This window comes from Somniosus microcephalus, chromosome 5 (genome assembly GCF_052327205.1).
Source record: "Somniosus microcephalus isolate GS21.2 chromosome 5, FLI_Smic_1.0, whole genome shotgun sequence".
Classification (NCBI taxonomy): Eukaryota; Metazoa; Chordata; class Chondrichthyes; order Squaliformes; family Somniosidae; genus Somniosus; species Somniosus microcephalus.
The window spans coordinates 294,221,333-294,243,069 of NC_140991.1; the positions used below are offsets into that span (position 1 = coordinate 294,221,333).

A 21,737-nucleotide genomic window follows, 5' to 3' on the forward strand; every position below is an offset into this window, starting at 1 on the left:
TAGTCCAGACCTTTAGACCCAATTAAGCTTCTTTAGGATTCGGCTACCTCAAACTTTAGTTGAAAGTGAACGGCTGAGGAATATGCCTGATCTGGGGTAGCCCTAAAGGGGCTAGGACTAGTAATTATCCCTTCAATTATAGGCCCATTAGTCTAACGTCAGTTGCAGGTAAGTTACTAGAATCTGTTATTAGGGACAGAGTGACTGAACTCTTATACAAATATGAACTGATCAGAGAGAGTCAGCATGGATTTGTAAAGGGTAAGTCATGTCTACCTAACCTAGTTGAATCTTTTGAGGAGGTCACTAACGTGGTAGATAAGGGAGTGTCTATGGGATGTTATTTATATGGACTTCCAGAAGGCATTTGATAAGGTTTCGCACAAATGATCAGTGCATGGAATTGAAGGCAATCTATTGACATGGGTAGGGAAATGTAGGAGGTAGGAGACAGAGAGTAGGGATATTGGCAGGATGCGACAAATGGTGTCCCATAGGGATCTTACCAGTGCCTCAGCTTTTCACCATGTTTATCAATGACTTAGGTGAAGGTATAGAGAGCCGAATATCCAAGTTTGTTGACGGTACTAAATAAGGTGGCACAGTAAGTAGTGTAGATGGGAGCAGAAAGTTGCAAAGGGACATTGATAGATTATGTAAGTGGGCAAAACTGTAGCAGAGGGAGTTCAATGTGGGGAAAGTGTGAAGTCATTGGCTTTGGACCCAAGATACTGTAGATAGATCAAAGTATAACCTAAATGGTAAGAAGCTACAAACTGTGGAGGAGCAGAGAGATTTAGGGGTTCAAGTACAGAAATCACCAAAAGCTAGTGGACAGGTAGAAAAGATAATTAAAATGGAATGTTAACCGTTATCTGGAGGGGGCTGGAATACAAAGGGGTGGAAGTTATGTTACAGTTGTATAAAGTTCTGGTTAGACCACATCTGGAGTACTGCGTTCAGTTCTGGACACCGCACCTCAAGAAGGTGATATTGGCCTTGGAGGGGGTGCAGTGCAGATTCACCAGAATGATACCGGGGCTAAAAGGGTTAAATTATGAGGGCAGGTTGCATAGACTAGGCTTGTATTCCCTTGAGTATATAAGATTAAGAGGCGACCTAATTATTGGGGACTTGGCCTGGAGGGTGTTGCACGGAGCAGTCCCGTCCAATAAATTATTAAGTCGGTTCACGGACTCCCAGGCCGCCTGCCTTTTCTGCGGCCTGGAGGAGTCTGTATTCCACATCTACGTAGAGTGTGAGAGGTTGCAGCCCCTCTTCCATTATTTGAAGGGGCTGCTCCTCAATTGTTGGCTGCACTTCAGTCCCACACTCCTGATCTTTGGTCACCTGGTGCGGGGGGGAGCGGGCAGGTCGAGGGACCTCCTCGTGGGACTGCTCCTGGGCCTGACCAAAGTGGCCATCAACTGGTCCAGGCAGCGGGCGGTCGAGGGGGTCCTTCGGCCCGACTGCCTGCCTCTCTTCCGCAGCCACGTTCGTGCCCGGGTGGCTCTGGAGATGGAGCACGCGGTGTCCGCTGGCACGCTCGAGACCTTCCGCGACCGGTGGGCACCGCAGAGACTGGAGTGCATCATCACCACCGGAAACGATATTTTAATTTAATTAGTTAAGTTTAATTTGTTGTGTTTTTTGTTAAGTTACAGTTTAGTTGATCTCACCAAAACAGAAAAGAGGTGACCTAATTGAGGTGTTTAAGATGATTAAATGATTTGACAGGGTAGAGAAACTATTTCCTCTGGTGGGGGAGTGCAGAACAAAGAGGGCATAACCTTAAAATTAGAGCTAGGCTGTTCAGGGGTGAAGCCAGAAGCACTTTTTCACACAAAGGGTAGTGGAAATCTGGAACTCTCTTGCTCAAAAAGCTGTTGAGGCTAGGTCAATTGAAAAATTCAAAACTGAGATAGATAGATTTTTGTTAGGTGAGGGTATTAAGGGATATGAAGCAAAGGCGGGTGAATAGCATACAGATCAACCATGATTTAACTGAATGGAGGAACAGGCTCGAGGATCTGAATGGCCTACTCCTGCTCCTTCCTATGTTCCTATGAAAAAGCTTCAAGACAATCCTCCCAGCTGAAGGAGGAAGCATGGTGGTAACAATGAAGGACCTAAACTGGGGTGCAGGCAGAAGTACTTGGAGGCAGAATTCATTGGAGGGGAAATAATAAATCTATGTATATGGAAAAAAATTAAGCATTCCTTTTATTAAAAAAAAAAAAATTTGGGGGGTGAACCAACACAAGTAAAAATTAAAATGAATTTAATTTACTTCTCAGTCTCTTGGATAGTGCTATGTAAGAACATAATTTAACGGAGAATCTAAGCTTCTGCTGAGATGTTAAAGACTCAAACTTCAAATGGTTATATTACTAACACACACTTTTACAGTCATAGTTTAAAAATCCTAAATCATGCCAAATTTGAAGCAATATCCCAAAGGCACTAAAAATAGAAATATATTAAAATATATTAAATGCATTAGTTTTTCTAACCTCTTCTTGGACTTTCATGGTTGAAAAGAATGCCATTGACAGCGAAAAGGTTGTAAGCCTCCCTGAAGTTCACCACTATCCAGTAGGCGTAAAGCTTGGCCACTCCTGTAGAATAAACAACAGCCTGCAAGTCAGCAATGTTCATTTCTAAAATAGATAAAAACTGAGTTGAAATCTGACAAATAGTGCCTCTCAGTGATAATTCACTACTAACAGATCCACCGACTCAAATACAAATGAGAAGAGCCTGTAGGAAGTACTAAAGCTTCCTTCATTTTTTTTCTTTTACTTGCTTTTACCTTGCCGATATCCCCGTATCATTACTTGAGGGCTTACTATTTTGCTGGAGTACATTTCTAAGGGCGCCAGATATTCAGTGGCACTTTGCCTGAATGGCTATATTCACATAGAAGCCTTGATGGCAAATGCCAGCAGGCTATCCAACTGCAGAGAGTATCACAGCCGATGTTCCCTTTAAAAAAATTTTTGGGTGCGTGGGCCCTTTAAGGGCTGAGCGGCCGATTCAAAATACCACGTATGCGCGGTTTTTCCCATTTAAAAGCCGAAGAGCCGATGGGCAGGGAGCTGTAGGGTGCTGCGCGGCTACATAACTTAAAAGGAACATCTGTCATTGTCCAATGTCCACACGTGGCCACTTCCAGCATGAGTTTCTAGTTGCCAATCAAAAGCAGGATCCCTTGCTAACTTCTCTGTTCCTAACCCAGGGAGACTAAGGACAATTGTAGTACAGGAAACTCTTTTTTATCCGGCACCGACGGGACCGGTGTGGTGCCGGTTGATCAAAAAGTTCGGATTACAGAGAGGTATACTTACTAAGGTACGAGAGCCCCGGTTACACGGCCACAGATCCAGGAACAGCCACTAATATGAAGTAAAACTTACCTGAGCCTACTCCTGAATTTTGCCGGTTAAGAGAGATTTCCGGTTATTTAGGTGCCGGTAAAAAGAGAGTTTCCTGTATCTCTATTGCTAATCAGCTGAGTTCAGCTAACTTAGTATAAACCAGAGACTGCATCTAAGACCTTCCTTGTCTGTATAAGTAAGCTACTCACTGGATAAGCTTGTTGAGTCATCAGAAAAGCTTGCTTTTGTTTTTAAAATCTAGAACCTTAATGCCAGGCTCAATTTAAGCACATTATTGTGATGTTTGAAGGGTCTCAGCTATGGCTACCTTCCATCTCCTAAGACTACACTGAGTTTCTGGTTTCAGCTACATTGCTGTGGGGGACAGAAAATGGAGGCAGAGATCCCCCCAAGCTACTCTCGTACATCTCCCAGCAGCTGGCTCAAAGCAACTTTAACTGGGAGATCACCCATCTACCCACTCTGCTACAGAGGTGTGCGCCCCAGGCAGACTAGAAACTAGAAGTAAAATAGTGGGGGGGGTTTGATACTCTCAGAATAAATGCAGGAAAGAACAGTTTTTAATTTAAACAATCTCAGTTTTAGCCTTTAATGCAATAAGTTCGATCGCATTGCTGAGTTAGTTGATTTAAGCCAGGATAGCAATAGGGGATCTATAATGGCCTCTGAGTTTCAGAACGTGCACATGTAGACTTTGGGCAAGGACATGATTGGGCTGAGTTGTGATAGCCCCCACAGTGGAATAGTCTGCCTGCTCTGACAGCTTAGGCGCACACATGAACAGCAGCCACTTTGATGTAGCACCACAAAGAACCTTTAGAACCGTAACCCAGCATGAATCAATGTCTTTAGAAGAGGAGAAAATTGGAGAGAACAGAACTTTAAAAAAAACAGCGTCCTTAAGTTAGGAAATAAATCTATTACTAACATTCTGACAAATTTTCATGCACACATTAATTAGTAACAGGGACAGAATTTAGAAAACAATATGTACGACAAATCTCATCATTTTCTAAATATCACCATATTTGTCATCTGTATCACAGTTTTTAAGTGTTCTAAATTGAATATTTGAAATGAACAGCTTTTTAAAAAAAAAATGAGCCATTGCAATTTCCATCCTTTAGGTTATTCCTGAAAATCAGTTTTGTTTGGCAAGTTATAAACGGTATATCTCTCAACCAGTCCAGACACTTTGTTCAGTCTTTATTTTCCATCCAAATGGCTTCAGCTCCAAGACATGAACTCAATGCACACAAACACATTATAGTACTTGCCATATGGTGACCGAGGGTAGAAAGGGGTCGTCTCCTTCTGTGGAATTTCCTGTACTTTGCCAAACAGCTCGCTGGTGGAGGCTTGATAGAACTTCACTGTATTTATAAGGCCACAGGTTTTAATGGCATCCAGGAGTCTCAGGGTACCAACACCATCAACATCTGCAGTATACTCTGCTAGGTCAAAGGAGATCTAAAGGAAATGCAAAAATAAAGGCTCACTCACAGACGGTACAAAGACATACTGCAAAAAAAGTCTTGGTTACAAGGGAAATGGGTATTTATCACAAAATAAGTCTAGTGAGGCCAACAACATTAGGATTAAGCAAAATCTACTGTCCAGCTGAAGTAGTGCTAAATCAAATGAGCAGTTAGAGCGTAGAAAAGAATGATTAATTTTGCCAGCAAAGGTTCCCTAAATGTCAGTGGTAGCACTCTTGCTTCTGAGTCAGAAGGTTGTGGGTGCAAGGCCCATTCCAAGACTTAAGCACATGATCTAGACTGGAACTTGAGGTGTCATCTTTCAGATGCGGTGTTAAACCGAGACCCCATCTGCCCTTTCAGGTGGGCATAAAGGATTCCATGTCATGGTTTGAAAAAAAGCACAGTTCTACCAGTGTCCTGCCAATATTTATCCCTCAATAACCATCACCAAAAACAAATGAATTGGTTATTTATCTCATTGCTGTTTCTAGGACCTTGCTGTGCACAAGTTTGGCTGCTGCGATTCCCTCCAAAACGTTGACAATATTTCGAAAGTAATTCATTGGTTGTAAAGTGTTTTAGAATATCCTAAGGATGTGAAAGGAACTATATAAATGCAATTTCTTTCTTTATTCTTACTATATTAATCGTGTACAAGTGTAGATCTATAATTATCAACAACAATTTGCATTTATATAGCGCCTTTAACATAGTAAAACGTCCTCAAAATCACTCTTAAATGTAACAGATATTGACAGGAGCTATAAATAAAACCAAAATTAAACACCATTTTAAAAGCTAAGCTCAAATTTCAGAGGTACAGGGCACATAATAAACCATTGTGAAACTTGTTTTTTTGGAAAATAACGTGCAGTTTCCATAAAATCTCAAAAATATTCCATCAACGTCATCTTGTAATTGTTCACAACAAAGGAATTTTGGTTTGGGGAAAGGAAAGAGAAGGAGAAGGTAAATAAACAGATTAGAAAGAAAAACATGCAGAGAGATTCATCCTGGTTCATTCTCATGGGCCTCGTACTGACCGGCTATGGAGCATTCCTGGCACAGGAGTGGAAGAAGCTTCCCTGCCGGCTCAGCCTGAGAATAGCGAGAGCTGGACCCGTTTCGGGCTGGGGTGGAGATCACCTCATACAAAAAGGTAGGTACTTCAAGGAATTATCAGGGCCAGAGTTATCTCCTGGATTAGTCTGATCGTCTAAGGGGGCCAGGGGGGGCTGAGTTTGTCAGATTTTTTTCTCGAAATTGGCCTGGGTTTTTAATGTTTTTGCCTCTCCCAGGAGATCACATGGTTTCTGGGTGGGATGGAGGGTGTATACAGTGTGATGCACTCGGTATGACAATTGTATAGGACAGGCTGGATGGACCAGAGGGGCTTTTCCTGTCCGTCATTGTTTGTATTCATACATTCGCAAAACATCAACATTTTACTTTCACTACATACATAAAAATCAAATCAAGAATAATGCATGGGAGAAAACTAAAGAGGAGTAAAAATGCATTAAAAATAACTCAAAAGTGGTTTTAAAAATCAAAAGGCTGGAGCTTTTACAGTATTTCTTACCTTTGCTGAAGGGTAGACATATCACATTCAACATCTTCATCATTTTAACAAGCGGACAATATAGATACAATATGCGGTAGACTGGCTTAGTTTATTTTAATGTCCATTTAACTCTTACGAATTTAGATTTCTCATTTTAAATGCATTAATATGTCAACCTAATCCCCTAGTATTCATTTTTGTTGAGAGCTAGAATTACTGCCACAGTCTAGATCCTCCATTAAGGCTGTAATGACAGACATAGAATTTACAATCCAGTATCTGTTTGGCTAACCATTTATCCTCAAGCTGATAACTTTTTTTGGTCTGAAACAAGGTCTTCAATCTTAATTCTTTTTTAGGAAGTGGCTAAGGCACCAATGAGCTTCAGTGCCACGTACAGATATCAGCAGTCAGCAAAATGGCTTGCTAGGGTTAGCACCTATTCGCTCTGTCTACCCCCACTTTTATTAGACTTCATTAGTGGAATGTACAGATCATCAGATAAGGGAATGAAATGGAGGACTGTGAGAGATAAAACTGCACATGAGAATCAGGTTGTCCATAAAACTATGTCAGGAAAGTATACCCTCCCCATCATTTCCCCTTATCTCTCAACCATTCATTATTAATTTGATGGAGTGGGGGAGCTGTCAAGACTCTATGGCTCAAGCGGTTTATCTTTCATTACAATCTTCAACCTACTGTTCACAATTTCTGCAGTTTTGAAATGGCACAAAAGTTACCAGTCAGTTCCTTATAGCTTTGCACTGAAGATCACAGGCGGCTTGAATACATAGTGACCAAAGGAATGGGTTGCGAAAGAACAAATGAACCTTCTAGTTGGAAATGTTGTGATTTTTATGATTAGTGACACTATTGTAACTTTAAAGTTTGGCTAGGGGGTAAAATTCAAGCTGTGTCCAAAGCTTTTAACTAAAATCAAAAGAGCATAGTCACTTGAGAACAGCAGTGCTGAGATGTAAATGGATATCCAATTCATTTTTCTTTATATGCATCATGGGAGTTGAAGAGTCAGTGTAAAATGTGGGAGGTGAGCAACTCTTGGCTTTCTAACATTTTTTTCAACTTATTCCCATAGAAAAAAAGAACTATGAAACACGATGTTGATAAAAAGTTAATTGTATAATAATTTAACCATTTCAGTACTTGACTACAGAGAACTATTTTTTTTTTAACACATCTGAATTGTGTATGCCATACAAATCAAAACAAATATTACTACTTAATTAAAACATCATCTATTGGAAGCAGCACCATCAACTACCAGGGAAGTAAACAATTACAGTAACTTGAACCCTCAGTGTTTACCAACAGCAACTGAAGTATATGGCATGGTGCCAGATTGCAAATCTACGATACATTTTATTAACAATTTCAAACAAACTGATGCTCAGTCAAGTTCTTCTAAGTAAAAACGACCTAATCTTGCTGAGAATGGCGTTATTGAAAGCAGCACTGCAGAATGGCAGTCTGAAGCCATATTACATAGAGCCATATATACAAGGGGTCATTTTAAGCTCACCTTCCCGGCGGGAAACAAATGGGATCGGGTGGGTCACCCGCTTTATACCCTGCATTATTTTACTTTCTATTGAAGTCAGTGGAAAGTAAAATCAGGCGAGGTGTAAAAGGGGTGACCGATCCCGTCCTCTCAGTTTCCCACGGGGTGGTTTAGGTTAAAACTACCCTGATAATGATAAATTATACCCTCACTAAACCTCTTCACCTCTCCACCACTCTTTCCTCCTTTAAGACGCTTTTTAAAACCTACCTCTTTGGTCACCTGCCCCCCAAAAAAATCTATATCTCCTTATATGGCTCAGTGTCAAATTTTGTTTGATAACGCTCCTGTGAAGCGTCTTGGGGTGTGTTGCTACGTTAAAGGCGCTATATAAATGCAAATTGTTGTTGCTTTCATCGGTAATTTCTGAGTTGAAAGCTGGAAGTAGCTGATAGGGCCAACCATTTCTGCATGACAAAACTTGACCATCTGATGAGGATTTTGCTTTGCAAAGGACTCCCAACGGGAGAGTTCAATTTAAGTGTCAATCTCAAATGCAACCAAACCGTCCTGCATCCTCTGGGCAACTACTGACAGTTCCGAAGATCACTGTGGATGAAGCATCTCGCCATCTTAGCAGAGAGAGGGAGGAAAAGCAGCAAGGTCAGGCCTGTACGACGCAAGTTTACCCCTCATCTAGGCAACAGCAATGATCTTGATTATCTGTTGTACAGACCACCCATCCTCAGAGCTGGAAGATTAGCTGGGGCAGGGGAAGTAGGGTGGTATTTAATCTATATGCATTAATATTTTAAATTATTATATTTCAGATATAATTTACAGAAGAAAACAAAAACATCAGACAAATGACTTCTGCCATAATTACGTCTCAGTTTAATTGTTCAACTGTGCCCCACTTCACCCCTCCCTTCCTTCCAAATACCTTCATTAGCACAGTCATAAAACAAGATTGTCACTGGGAGTTCAGCATCTCCCCTTCATGCAATTTCTGGCAATAAATTTATACCCCTGTAGCTTGAACAGTTACAGGACTGTGTGATGACTCAAGAGGGTTTAATTTCCTCTGCTGGTTCACTGATGAATGTGTTCATGTAAAATTCCAATGCAGACTATTTTAGCATAGCCATTAACCCGTTTAATTTAATGGGTTAATGAGTGCATTAAAATAGCAGACAGTGGAATTTTATGCAAAAATGCTAATCAGTACACTACCAGAGGAAATGAACCCCCAAGGTTGTTAATACAAGGATTTCAGGAAGAAAACTTGAACAATTGAATGCAGCAACACAAAGTCCTTATTTAAAACAAAGTTTTCCCAATAAAACGATTAAAACATACATTTAGATTTACTGTTGGCAGTCAGAAACATATTAAGAACATCTGCATTAATTGGCATCGTTGCCAGTAGAATCTCGAGCACTGTAATTATAGAAGTCTGCCACTTAAACATACATTGTAAGTGACAAACGTCAAGTGTGATAGCATTCCCTGGTAATGCTGCCCGTGTTGTTATTTTCAATCCAGGTTGGTTGCATAGCTTTTGTAACTGCATGCTCTCTCCACCTATTGTTTTATCGAATAAAGCTGGGTTGTTCAATCACAGCCAGTGGGCCAGTTGTGGTCTGCCTCCCAGAAATACCTCGCTTCGTGAGAGCACAGCAGGTCTATATTCACCTCTCATGAATTGATAAGGTTGCTCCCAACTGGAGGGAAGCCTGCGGTGCTCCCACTCAGAGTTAGCATAACAACATAAGAAATGGGAGCAGGAGTAGCCATTCGGCCCTTCGAGCCTGCTCCGCCATTCAATGAGATCATGGCTGATCTTCTGCCTCAATTCCATTCACCGGCCTTATCGCCATAACCCTTGATACCCTTACTAGTCAGAAATCTATCGACTTCTGTTTTGAATATAGCCAATGACCGAGCCTCCACAGCCCTCTGGGGTAGAGAATTCCAAAGATTCACCACTCTCTGTGTGAAGAAATTTCTTCTCATCTCAGTCCTGAATGGGCTACCCTTTATCCTGAGGCTGTGGCCCCTGGTTCTAGACTCCCCAGCCAAGGGAAACATTCTCCCAGCATCCACCCCATCAAGCCCTGTAATAATTTTGTATGCTTCAATGAGATCCCCTCTCATTCTTCTGAATTCAAGAGAATACAGGCCTAGTTTACTCAATCTCTTCTCATGCGACAGTCCCGCCATCCCAGGAATCAATCTCGTGAACCTTCGTTGCACTCCCTCTATGGCATGTATATCCTTCCTTAGGTAAGGAGACCAAAATTGTACACAGTACTCCAGGTGTGGTCTTACCAAGGCCCTGTATAATTGGAGTAAGACTTCTTTACTCCTGTACTCAAATCCTCTTGTAATGAAGGCCAGCATACCATTTGCCTTCCTAATGGCTTGCTGCACCTGCACATTCACTTTCAGTGACTCGTGTACAAAGACACCCAAGTCCCTTTGAGCATCTGCATTCCCCAATCTTTCACCATTTAGGAAATACTCTGCCTTTCTGTTTTTTCTACCAAAGTGGATAACTTCACATTTATCCACATTATAATCCATCTGCCATGTGCTCTCCCACTCACTGAGTCTGTCGAGATCCCCTTGAATCCTCTTCACATCCTCTTCGCAACTGACACTGCCACCTGGCTTTGTGTCATCAGCAAATTTGGAAATGTTACATTTAGTCCCCTCATCCAAATCATTGATATAGATTGTGAATAGCTGGGGCCCAAGCACCGATCCTTGCGGTACCCCACTAGTCACAGCCTGCCATCTTGAAAAAGACCCGTTTATCCCTACTCTGTTTTCTGTCTGTTAACCAATTCTCAATCCATGCTAGTATATTACCCCCAATTCCATGCGCCCTAATTTTGTTCACCAACCTCTTGTGTAGGACCTTATCGAAGGCCTTCTGAAAATCCAAATACACCACATCTACTGGTTCCCCTTTGTCTACTCCACTAGTTACACCCTCAAAGAACTCCAATAGGTTTGTCAAACAGGACTTCCCTTTCATAAATCCATGTTGACTCTGCCCAATCTTACTATTAGTTTCTAAGTGCCTAGTTATTGCATCCTTTATAATAGATTCCAGCATTTTCCCAACTACTGATACGAAGCTAACAGGTCTGTAGTTCCCCGTTTTTTCTCTCCCTCCTTTCTTAAATAGTGGGGTTACATTTGCTATCCTCCAACCTGCAGGAACCGTTCCAGAATCTATAGAATTTTGGAAGATGACAACCAATGCAACCACTATCCCAATGGCCACCTTTTTCAAAACCCTAGGATGTAGGTCATCCGGTCCTTGAGATTTATCGACTTTTAGTCCCATTAATTTTGCTAGTACTGTTTTTTTACTAATAATTTCTTTAAGTTCCTCATTCTCGCCACACCCTTGGTTTTCTCGTATTTCTGGGAGGTTTTTTGTGTCTTCCTCCGTGAAGACAGAAACAAAGTATTTATTTAATTTCTCTGCCATTTCCTCATTCCCCATTATAAATTCTCCCGTCTTTGACTGTAAAGGACCTACATTTACCTTTGCCAGTCTTTTCCTTTTCACATACCTATAGAAGCTTTTACAATCTGTTTTTATATTTTTCGCTAGTTTGTGCTCATATTCCATTTTCCCTTTCTTTATCAATTTCTTGGTCCCCCTTTGCTGATTTCTAAAAAAGATTCCAATCCTCAGGCTGACCGCTTTTTCTGGCAACTTTATAAGCTTCCTCCTTTGACTTAATACTAGCTTTAATTTCTTTTGTTAGCCATGGTTGGATCACTTTTCCTTTTGGGTTTTTATGCCCTAGAGGAATACATGTTTGTTGCAAATGATGCATTATTTCCTTGAATGTTAGCCATTGTATGTCCACCTGCATACCTTTTAGTGTAGTCTCCCAATTTACCATGGCCAACTTGTCGCTCATACCCTTGTAGTTTCCTCTGTTTAGATTGAAGACTTTAGTTTCAGATTGGACTACATCACTCTCAAACTTAATATAAAATTCAATCATATTATGGTCACTTGTCCCTAAAAGCCCCTTTACCACAAGATTATTGATTAGCCCGTTCTCATTACACAGTACCAGATCCAGAATAGCCTGTTCCCTGGTTGGTTCCTCCACATACTGATCCAGGAAACCATCTTGAATGCATTCCAAGAATTCGTCCTCCACACCATTAGTGGTAATTTGATTTGCCCAGTCAATATGTAGATTAAAGTCCCCCATGACTACCGTATTGCCCTTGTTATATGCACTTCTAATCTCTTGATTGATACTGTGCCCTACATTACCACTACTGTTTGGTGGCCTATACACAACTCCCACCAATGATTTCCGCCCTTTGCTGTTTCTTAGCTCCATCCAAACTAATTCCAGTTCTACATCACGATCTGCCAAGCCAAGATCTTTTATCTCTACCGTACCGATCTCATCCCTTATTAACAGCGCTATGCCACCTCCTTTTCCTTTTTGTCTGTCCTTCCTAAATGTTGAGTACCCTGGAACATTCAATTCCCAGCTTTGGTTACCCTACAACCATGTCTCTGTAATGGCAATTACATCATACCCATTTACTTCTATTATTGCCATGAATTCATCCACCTTGTTATGAATGCTACGTGCATTTAGATAAAGTGACTTCAACTTTGCCCGTTTGATATTTTTCTGCAGTTTGACCCTTTTTACTGTTGGCCTTTGTTTCTGCTCCCTACTAGTTTTGCTGACTACTTTTCTAACTTGCACTTCCAGCTTTGTTTCTCTCTGTTCTGGGCCCACACTTAGGTTCATAGCCCCCTGACAAACTAGTTTAAATCCTTCCCAGCAGCACTAGCAACCCCCCCTGTAAGGATATTGGTCCCGGTTCTGCCGAGGTGTAACCCGTCCAGCTTGTACAGGTCCCACTTTCCCCAGAATCGGTCCCAATGCCTCAGGAACTTAAATCCCTCCCTCCTACACCATCTCTCCAGCCACACATTCGTCTGGTCTATTCTCCTATTTCTGCTCTCGCTAGCACGTGGCACTGGGAGTAATCCTGAGATTACTACCTTTGAGGTCCTGCTTTTTAATTTATTTCCTAGCTCCCTATATTCTGCTTGCAGGACCTCGGCCCTCTTTCTACCTATGTCGTTGGTACCGATATGGACCATGACCTCTGGCTGTTCACCCTCCCCCTTCAGAATGTCCTGCAGCCGCTCAGTGACATCCTTGACCCTGGCACCAGGGAGGCAACATACCATCCTGCAGTCACGTCTGCGGCCACAGAAACAGCAGTGTTCTCTGTCAGCACCTTTCATTTACAGCACTCACCCTCAGTCAGTGCAACTCTCTCCTGGAAGCGGAGTTTGACCAGCACTCTATGGAGCAACTGAGAACAGCCCTAAAAAGGGCACACATAGAGCTGCTGAACCTGAGAATGCCCCCACCCATACTCCCCCAAGACACTGCAGAAAGTCAGTAACAAGCGTCGATCAGCCACCCCTCAGCATAAGGCATTATCTGCATAGTCTCTTTCCAGCAAGCTCTGAAAGCAGTGACCACCAATGCTACTGCCCCAATGCTACTGCCCCAGCGCAGTGCTGATGTTGCTGCCTGTAACTCACCCACTTGGGAGTGGTCCAATGATTACCAGAAACAATAAATAAATTGAGTATTCAACATGTTTGCATCTGTCCCACTATTCCAAAAGGCTGGACGTACCTGCCATAAAGCAATGTTGACAGAGGCAGCAGTAAATGAGGAGAGGCTGAGCTCAATGAAAGCATGATATACAAATGCACCACGTGATATAGTGTTGAATCATTCAGACTGAAGGTGGTCTCAAGTTTGATCCCTTGCTCGCGTTGAGTTGGCTGATTTCAGCTAGGATACCAGTTGGGGGCACTACAAATGGTTTTCGCGTCCCAACGACTGGGGAGGGGGGGTGTAAATTTAATCAGGGTTCCCACTTCTGATTGCTGTCCAGTGACCCCTTGCTGGATGTGTATGTGTGTGGATACTGGGTGAGGGCCGCAGTTGAATGGCCTGCTGACGTGCAATGTGTAACTCATACATGAAGAATGACCATTTGAGCAAGGTACCAGACGGCAGTTGGTGCAACATACCCCAACAAGAATCACCATGTTCAAGGTACCGGGGAAGAAACTGCCCTCACCCCACCAAAAGGTGGTGGTAGATACAATGATTGTCACACTAGTTGATTTGTGTGAACTCAGGACCAGGTGCATTAAGGGTGTGATAATAGATTTTCCTTTTTACTTTTCAAAGCTTTCCGTGCCCTCTAGCGAGTTGAGCACACAAATATATTCATTTAAAAATAAAGTTAATTTGTTTCTAAAAAATAAAGCAAACTATGGGGGAGAAATTCAGTATCGCCCCATTTGGGGCGCAATTATCGGCCGGGCGCAAAGATTAGCACCTGGCGCTAATTATCACCTCTGACTGCAAACTTGGCTTTTATCGCCCCTGGAGGTGATTGGAGCGCTAAATCAGGCGCTACACACCTCTCTTAAGGCGCAAAGGCCGAGGAGCGAGGCGCTACCTCAGAGCGCTGGCGAAACTCTTGTGATGTCAGTCAGCAATGGAACACTGACACACTGGCGCCAGCCAGTTCTTCAAGGGGAGTTCTGACGAAAGGTCATCGACCTGAAACGTTAACTCTGTTTCTCTCTTCTCAGATGCTGCTTGATCTGCTGAGTTTCTCCAGCATTTTTCTGTTTTTATCTTAAAGGGGAGGGTTGATTTTGCACTCCATCCACATCCTGCTCATTGCAGCCTTGAATGTCGGCCTGGAGAGACCTGTACATCAAATCTGCTGGAAAGAACAATGGAGACCCCCAGGGGAAGAGCTCAGAGTGCAGCCCCCACAGTCTCTTCTAAATCGATACTAGGAAGGGCAAATCAAAATAAACCTGCAAAGTGCTGCTCAGTACCCAAAACTCCTTCACACAGCGTTGAATCTCTCCAGAAGTCTCTCTCTCTCTCTCTCTCAGAACGCGTGGTGCAAAAATGTCACCGACAAAAAAAGGCAGGAAGCGGTCGCCTTTAAATAGCGCTCCCCCAGTCCCTTTCTGACAGCATAACGCTCCCCTGAACCGGTCATTGCTAGCGGCAGGCGGTAAGGCAGGGGGCGCCACTCAATATCCGGTCCGGGGCGCTAACGGGGCGTTGCGCACTCGACTGACGTCACAATCAGCCGGCACAGGAGATCGTGGCGGTAGTGTTTAGCGCCGCCGCAAAATGGCTGGTTAATTTTGCAAGCGGCGCAAACATCGCCGCGCCCAGGCGCTAGTTGCTTTGCGTCCCATTAGCGCCCTCTTAAAGCGCTAACGGGAGGCGCAAACAACTGAATTTTTCCCCCTATGTCTTTAAATTTCCCTGGTCCTAAACTTGGTGACACTGAGGCATGTGGTTGACACTGCTGTTGCTGTAGACTAGCGTAAAGTCATTGGCAACACAGCAAAGTGTTATGATTTTCAAAATCCATTAACCAAGCTGGCAATTCTCAGGGAATGATGCCCTTAAGTCACTGACAACTCTTGAGTATGAATCAATTCAACCACACCTGTAATTAAGTTAAAATATTTATGAGCTTCCATTTTAATTAACGAAGGGTCTTCGACCTGAAACGTTGACTCTGTTTCTCTCTCCATGGATGTTGCCCTGGCCTGCTGAGTTTTTCCAGCATTTTCTGTTGTTATTTCGGGTTTCCAGCATCTGCAGTATTTTGCTATCATCTATTTTAATTAATATAGTTATGATTATCATCAATGGTCAGGACAATGCCTAGTACACAAAGCTCAGGCATATTTTTATGCACTGTAGGAGATGAAAGGCTGTGTTAAGGACAATATTTTAAATTTGTCATGGGTATTGTTTTGAATTACAATGTAGTTCTCCACACCCTTGGCAAATAAATCATCCTGCATCTTCAACTCTTTCAACACCATTGAAGTTTAAAGATTTATGACATGCAGGAGACATTACAGCCAATGCTCACTGTCTCACCTTACATCAGTGCAATCAATACAATTTTATGATTGTGTGGCTCAGTGTGTGGCGTGCACATGAAACATCCAGTCCAACTTCGCAGCAAATGTTTGTTCTTGGGATGTGAGCGACACTGGCCAGACAGTATTTATTGCAGCCCCACCCCACCTAGTTGCCCTGAGTAGGCCACACTGTTTCGGGAGGCTGGTCATTAGTGAACCAGTTGGGCTTTTACAACAGGCTGGCAATTTTTATGGTCATTTTCTGGTGCCAGCCTAAAAATTGCCAGATTTATTGAATTTGATTTCATAGCTTGACATGGCGGGATTTCAACTCATGACCTCCCGGTTGCTTGTCCAGTGCTTTAACCATTAGCCTACCCTACTCACAATTTACTGACCTCGTAACAATAAGCTTTCAAAAACTATATTGGATGAGTGTATTAATTCACTCCACAGTAACCAATCTCTCCCTTTGCTGTTAAGCCACATGCTAAAATTTCTTTTTAGTCCACATTGTGAAAAAAAATAGTACGTTTTGTAACATCTTATTCAGTCAGGTCTTTTACAATTTATACCTGTTAACTGAATAATTATTTTTGTTGTTTGACTTTACGTTGGTGAGAAAAACATGGAGATGTCTGCTTATTTTCAGCAAATTAATTACACTGTACAGTACATCAAGAGACTGCAGATGAAATGAGACTCAAAGACTATAAGCCAAACAGAATGATATAATCTACCATACTCGGCAATTTTTTGCCTTGCAGAATCCAATTAAATGGAAAAAAACCTTGTTTAAAAATAAATCCCAATTAAAATTTTATTCATCATTACAACAAAATATACATCATAGAATATTTACAGAGCCCTTCCTTAAAAAATAAACATTATTAAATACAATGTGGAACTTTAACTAAAAGAGAGTTCAGACGTAGCATAATCTAGGAAATGCTGCAATTTTCTGCAGGCAAATTACACACCTCCATTCATGGCAGCGGAGGAGGAAGAGGAAAAAGAGGAGCAAGATAATGAAGGAGGAGAAGAAGCATTTCTATTGTGCTTGAATGTAGAACATGTCCCAAGGTACTTCAAAGAGACATTGGGAAAAAATAGACACTGAGTGAAAGAGTGTTCAGGAGGGGTGACCAAAGGCTTGATCAAAGAGGTGGGCTTTAAGGAGGATCTTAAGTGAGAGGAGGGAGGTGGAGAGGCCGAGGGGTTTGAGGAGGGAATTGCAGCAAGTGGGTAGGTGATTAAATGCACAGCTACCAATGGCAAAGGGAGAGAGATACACAACAGCCCAGAGTTAGAGAAACAGACAACGAGGGGGGAGGTTTTAGCGCTGAAAGAAGTTTTGCAAGAAGGGAAGGGCAAGGAGGGTTTTAAAGGCAAGGACAGGAATTTTTAATTTGAGACGTTGGTGGACTAGGAACCTATCTAAGTCAGCAAGGATGGGAACAATGGGTGAATGGGACACGGTGTGGGATAGATATGAGCGGCAGTTTTAGATGAACTGGAGCTTGTGGAGGGAGGAGGATAAAAGGAAGTGACAGCACTGGAGTAGTCAAGCCTGGAAGGTCGCGAAGAGGAAATTGGGTATCAGTTTAGTGAGGAGGAGGACAAGGGAGCGAAAGTTGAGTCTCATGGATGAGATGAGCTTGGAAAAGAACATGGGGGATGATGGGGAGAAACTAGAGAGGGATGAGGGATCATGGCTGGGGTAGGAGGAGGAGTGGGGGACATCTGGCTTAGTCAGCAAGAGAAAGTGTTGGGAGAAAGCAGCAGAGGCAGCTGAACAGATGGCCTCTAGCTAGGTGATGCGGAAATCCATGAATTCCTTGCAGTTGTTAGAGGTGGGGGGTGGGGGGGGGGAGGAAAGAGAAAAGGAATTTATTGGCTTATCTTTGCTTCCAAGATAATCCTAGAAAAAGCAGCAGTTTTGACTGTGGAGGACAAGGCCTAATGGAGCTTGATGTGGTGAAGCCACATCTGGCAGTGAATGACTAAACACCAGATTCACTGAAGTCTGTTCCCCTGTGATTTGAGGGAGACAAAATGGGGGCTGTACTAGCAGGGACTGGGAGAGAATGAAAGCGAGTGATGGTTTTGCTTAAGACTAAGAGTGGTTGAGCAAGTCAACAGCATCAGGGTATTAAGCCACATAGAAGGAGAAAAGCTAGGCAGTGAGTTAGAAATGTCATTGGAAGCATGTTGGAGGAGAATGTTTACATGGTCAGATGCTGAACAAAGAAGGTTTGGAGGATGATATGGGTGGTGAGGGATACAAGGAAGTGGTTGCAGATGACTTTGGCAGTGATTGACGCCACTGGAGTTTATAGGCCATGAGAGATGATGAGGTCAAGGGGATGGCCGTGAATAAGGCTGGGGAGTTTAGATAGATGGAGAGGTTTAGGACGGATAGGAGGGTGGAGAATTGAGAGGAAAGGGAACAAGACCAAAATAATACTGAAAGTATTTTGGACAAGTTCCGTAAAATTTAAATTTATCATTTTGAGAGTATTCGAAAACAAGAACATGAGAGTGGCGATAAGTGCTAACTATGTAAGATATAAAGTAGTCATCCCTGTTAGTGACCACGCTGGTAGGTTTTAAAAATCAGGGCCAACAGTGTTGTTTTAGAATTACTCTCTCAAAAACAGCTCCTCAAGAGCCTCTCATTTCAATACTACAAATTTAACACTGCCATTTAGTTGAGGGGAGCAGAGAGGGCATCCCATGGACAGTGTCCACTGGCCAATTTTTGCTGTAGTCTGTAAAATCTGATCATAATCTATGCTTTTGTTCTGCAATTTGTTTCTGTAATTATTTTGTAAATTTTACAATCTATGCTATTACAAAATATTAGCACTGGCTAGTACACATGCTCTGTGGAAATCCCCCAGGACTATCCACATTGAATCCACAGCATTAAACTGAGCGACTCCACCGAGGAGTTCTTTCCCACATCTGTAAAAGTAGACGGGCTTCATCTAAAACCCAACGTTGTGGGCATATACAGGGATAAGCACTGTATTTTTATACACACCTAAATTTAACACTTATTCATTCAATATGGGTCCCCAAGTTTCCTTTTTTATTCAGTCATGCTTTATACACTGACTGGTTACAAAATAATTTTCCATTATTAAATTTAAAAACTCATCCCCTTGGTAGCTGTCATCAGCTGCTAACCTGCTCAATATGACAAAAATGTTTTAGCAATCAGAATGGCAGAACAAATCTGAAGCTTTGTACAGGGCTGAAATCATAAAGGGTCTGCATGTCAACACTGGAGCAGCCAGCCTGCGATAGATGCAGTGCAGCCTTCACTGGGTGAGAAACTATTTAATGCTTTAACCTTTCAAGTATGTGAGACTGAAGTGTTCTGAAGTGGTGATGAATTAAGTAGTAAGTGTTCTTTTCAGACTATGTCGGCAAGAGCCCAGAGTATCTGCCTAGCAAGACATCCACTGTTCCTTTGCAGTTTTAGTTTGATGGAATTCCTCTGCATGCAATGGCTCTGATGTTTGTCAGAGTCCTGTCACTCATTTGCCATACCCATTACACCAACCCTGCCCCCTGCACCTCTTAATTCAAAATACATTGCAAACTGTATGACCAATCTTACACCAAAATCAAAAAATGCATTTGGAAATGGTTTTGAAAAACAAGCACATTTAACTCCAACCTTCTCTTATTTATTCTGCTGCTTATTACTACTTTCAGAACATTTTGTAAGTGCAAGTGAACGTCACCTTAGAGAACTCGTCCATCACTTATAGTCCATAAAGGACAGTGGTTTACATCTTACTTATTAATGGAAACTGGTGCCTCAAAGTATTATGGGGTAAAAATTGGGTAGCGCCCCCTACCTTCGCCGGGGCGCCCCAATAAAGTTAGCACCCCCGCGGCTGATTTTCCCAGGTAGCGCCCCGAGAGGGAGGAGGGGTGCTACTGGAAGCGCCCTGCGACCCTCTTGGAATGCTGCGAGCCAAAACCGTGGTGCTACGTGCTGCGACATTGCAGGCCTTCCTCCCCTTATTAAAGGGGTGGGGCCTGGTGCAGCGCATCCGGGTGTCCAGCTGGGCCACCAGGAATCAGGAGTGCTGGCAAACGAGCCCGGCACTCAAGAGAAGTGGCGGGCTCACGGAGAGCAGCCGGCACCCCGCTGGGGGGGGCCTCACGGGGGCCAGGACCAGCAACGGGGGCAGTTGCTGGCAGGTGGCCAGTAATAAAAATGGCCGCCTGCCACCTCCCTTTTAACTAGCGCCGCCCCAGCCGCAGATAGGCCTCCCTGACCCTGGTGGGCATAGTGTCCGGCGGTAAGTCGGGGGGCGCCACCCAATATTACAGCCGGGGCGCGAGCAGGGAACTGCGCACGGCGATGACGTCATCGCCGGCGGCACAGCACCGCACGCGCTAACAGTTAACACCACCGCTAACCTCCCGCTGAATTTCGCGGGAGGCATTAGCGGCACCACACCCAGGCACTAGTTGATTTGTGCCCCATTAGCGCTAACGGGAGGTGCAAATCAACCGAATTTAGCCCCCTATAAGTTTAATTTTAATCTGCACATTGACTGATATCTTAACTACACTTTCTAAAAACTGCAGGAAATGGGCGGTCTCAGGATAACATTGGATTGGAATTTCCTCATCATTTTCACTGTACCTACGGCACACGAGTGGCATGGTGCCAATTTTTAGCGACGAAACTCGCACATCGCTGAATTGCACTAATTTTGCACTGAAACAGGGTTACAGGCAAATTTCCTTGATCTGTTGTGCCATTGCCGCAATAAGTCCACCAAAATCCTCTGCTGCTCATTAACATAGCTCCGCCCCGTACAAAAAAGAGCAGCTCACATGAGTTTCCTGCATTTACACCTGTAATGTGCTGGTGTAGCTTTATGCCCATATATTTAGGCACAGCACAACACCAAAGTTCCCTGATATCGGTGTAACTGAGGAGTTTCAGCCTTGGAAGAACTTTATTTCTGGGGTTTGATAGTGATTGTTTACAATTTTTCTAGACATAACCAAAGTGCACCAGAAATATTTTGGACCCCTCTCCCCCCACTAACACATTCAACAGGACTAAGCTACTGGAATAACCTTCCCAATGGGCATACCCATATTCTGCATAATAATGGTAATGGAAGAGGAGCAGCAAGGTAGAAGGCTGAAAGTGGGGCACCAGGGAAGAAAACAGCAGCCCACTCGCTATTAGCCCCCTACCGCAAGTCGTACCAGGACCTCTTGGCGGAGCGGTGTCAGGGGGCTGCGTTTCACAAAAGAAGCCATCAGTCATCTGCGTGACATTTGGCAGGAATACCTGAATACACAGTTGACTTCTCGCAGAGCACTGTTGTAGAGATGAAGGTCACCACAGCCGTGAATTTTTATGGTTCTGGCTCCTTCCAGTTGACCACGGAGAATTTAGGGAATATCAGCTAGGGAGCTGGACGGGCCTGCATTCACCAGGTGACAGATGCCCTTTTCTTGGAGGACACCTGACTTCACCAGCTATGGTATGTCGCAAGTGGAACAGAGAGACAGGACCATTCACTTCTACAGGCTTGCTGGATGCTCTAAGATGCAGCGGGTGATCGAAAGCACCCACTTGGAACGGGAGACGCCAACTTGGAATTCTGTCCCACATATCAACAAGAAGTAGTTCCACCTGCTGAATGTCCAGACTGTCCGTGATAGCCAGCAACAGAAACTGCACGTCAATGCACAGCATATGGGAAGCTGCAAC

The 21,737-nt window shown here is 43.3% G+C and overlaps 1 protein-coding gene across 2 annotated transcripts in view; it reads right to left on the reverse strand.

The window, feature by feature from the left end:
- gmds (GDP-mannose 4,6-dehydratase) overlaps positions 1 to 21,737 on the reverse strand; it is an 802,062-nt gene that overhangs the window by 506,279 nt on the left and 274,046 nt on the right. For both annotated transcript variants that reach the window (XM_085989143.1, XM_085989142.1), the window contains exons 5-6: positions 4,676 to 4,868; positions 2,514 to 2,618 (exon numbers count right to left, since the gene is read on the reverse strand). In XM_085989143.1, the coding sequence (XP_085845269.1) occupies positions 2,514 to 2,618; positions 4,676 to 4,868 (298 nt within the window). The remainder of the gene's footprint in view (positions 1 to 2,513; positions 2,619 to 4,675; positions 4,869 to 21,737) is intronic.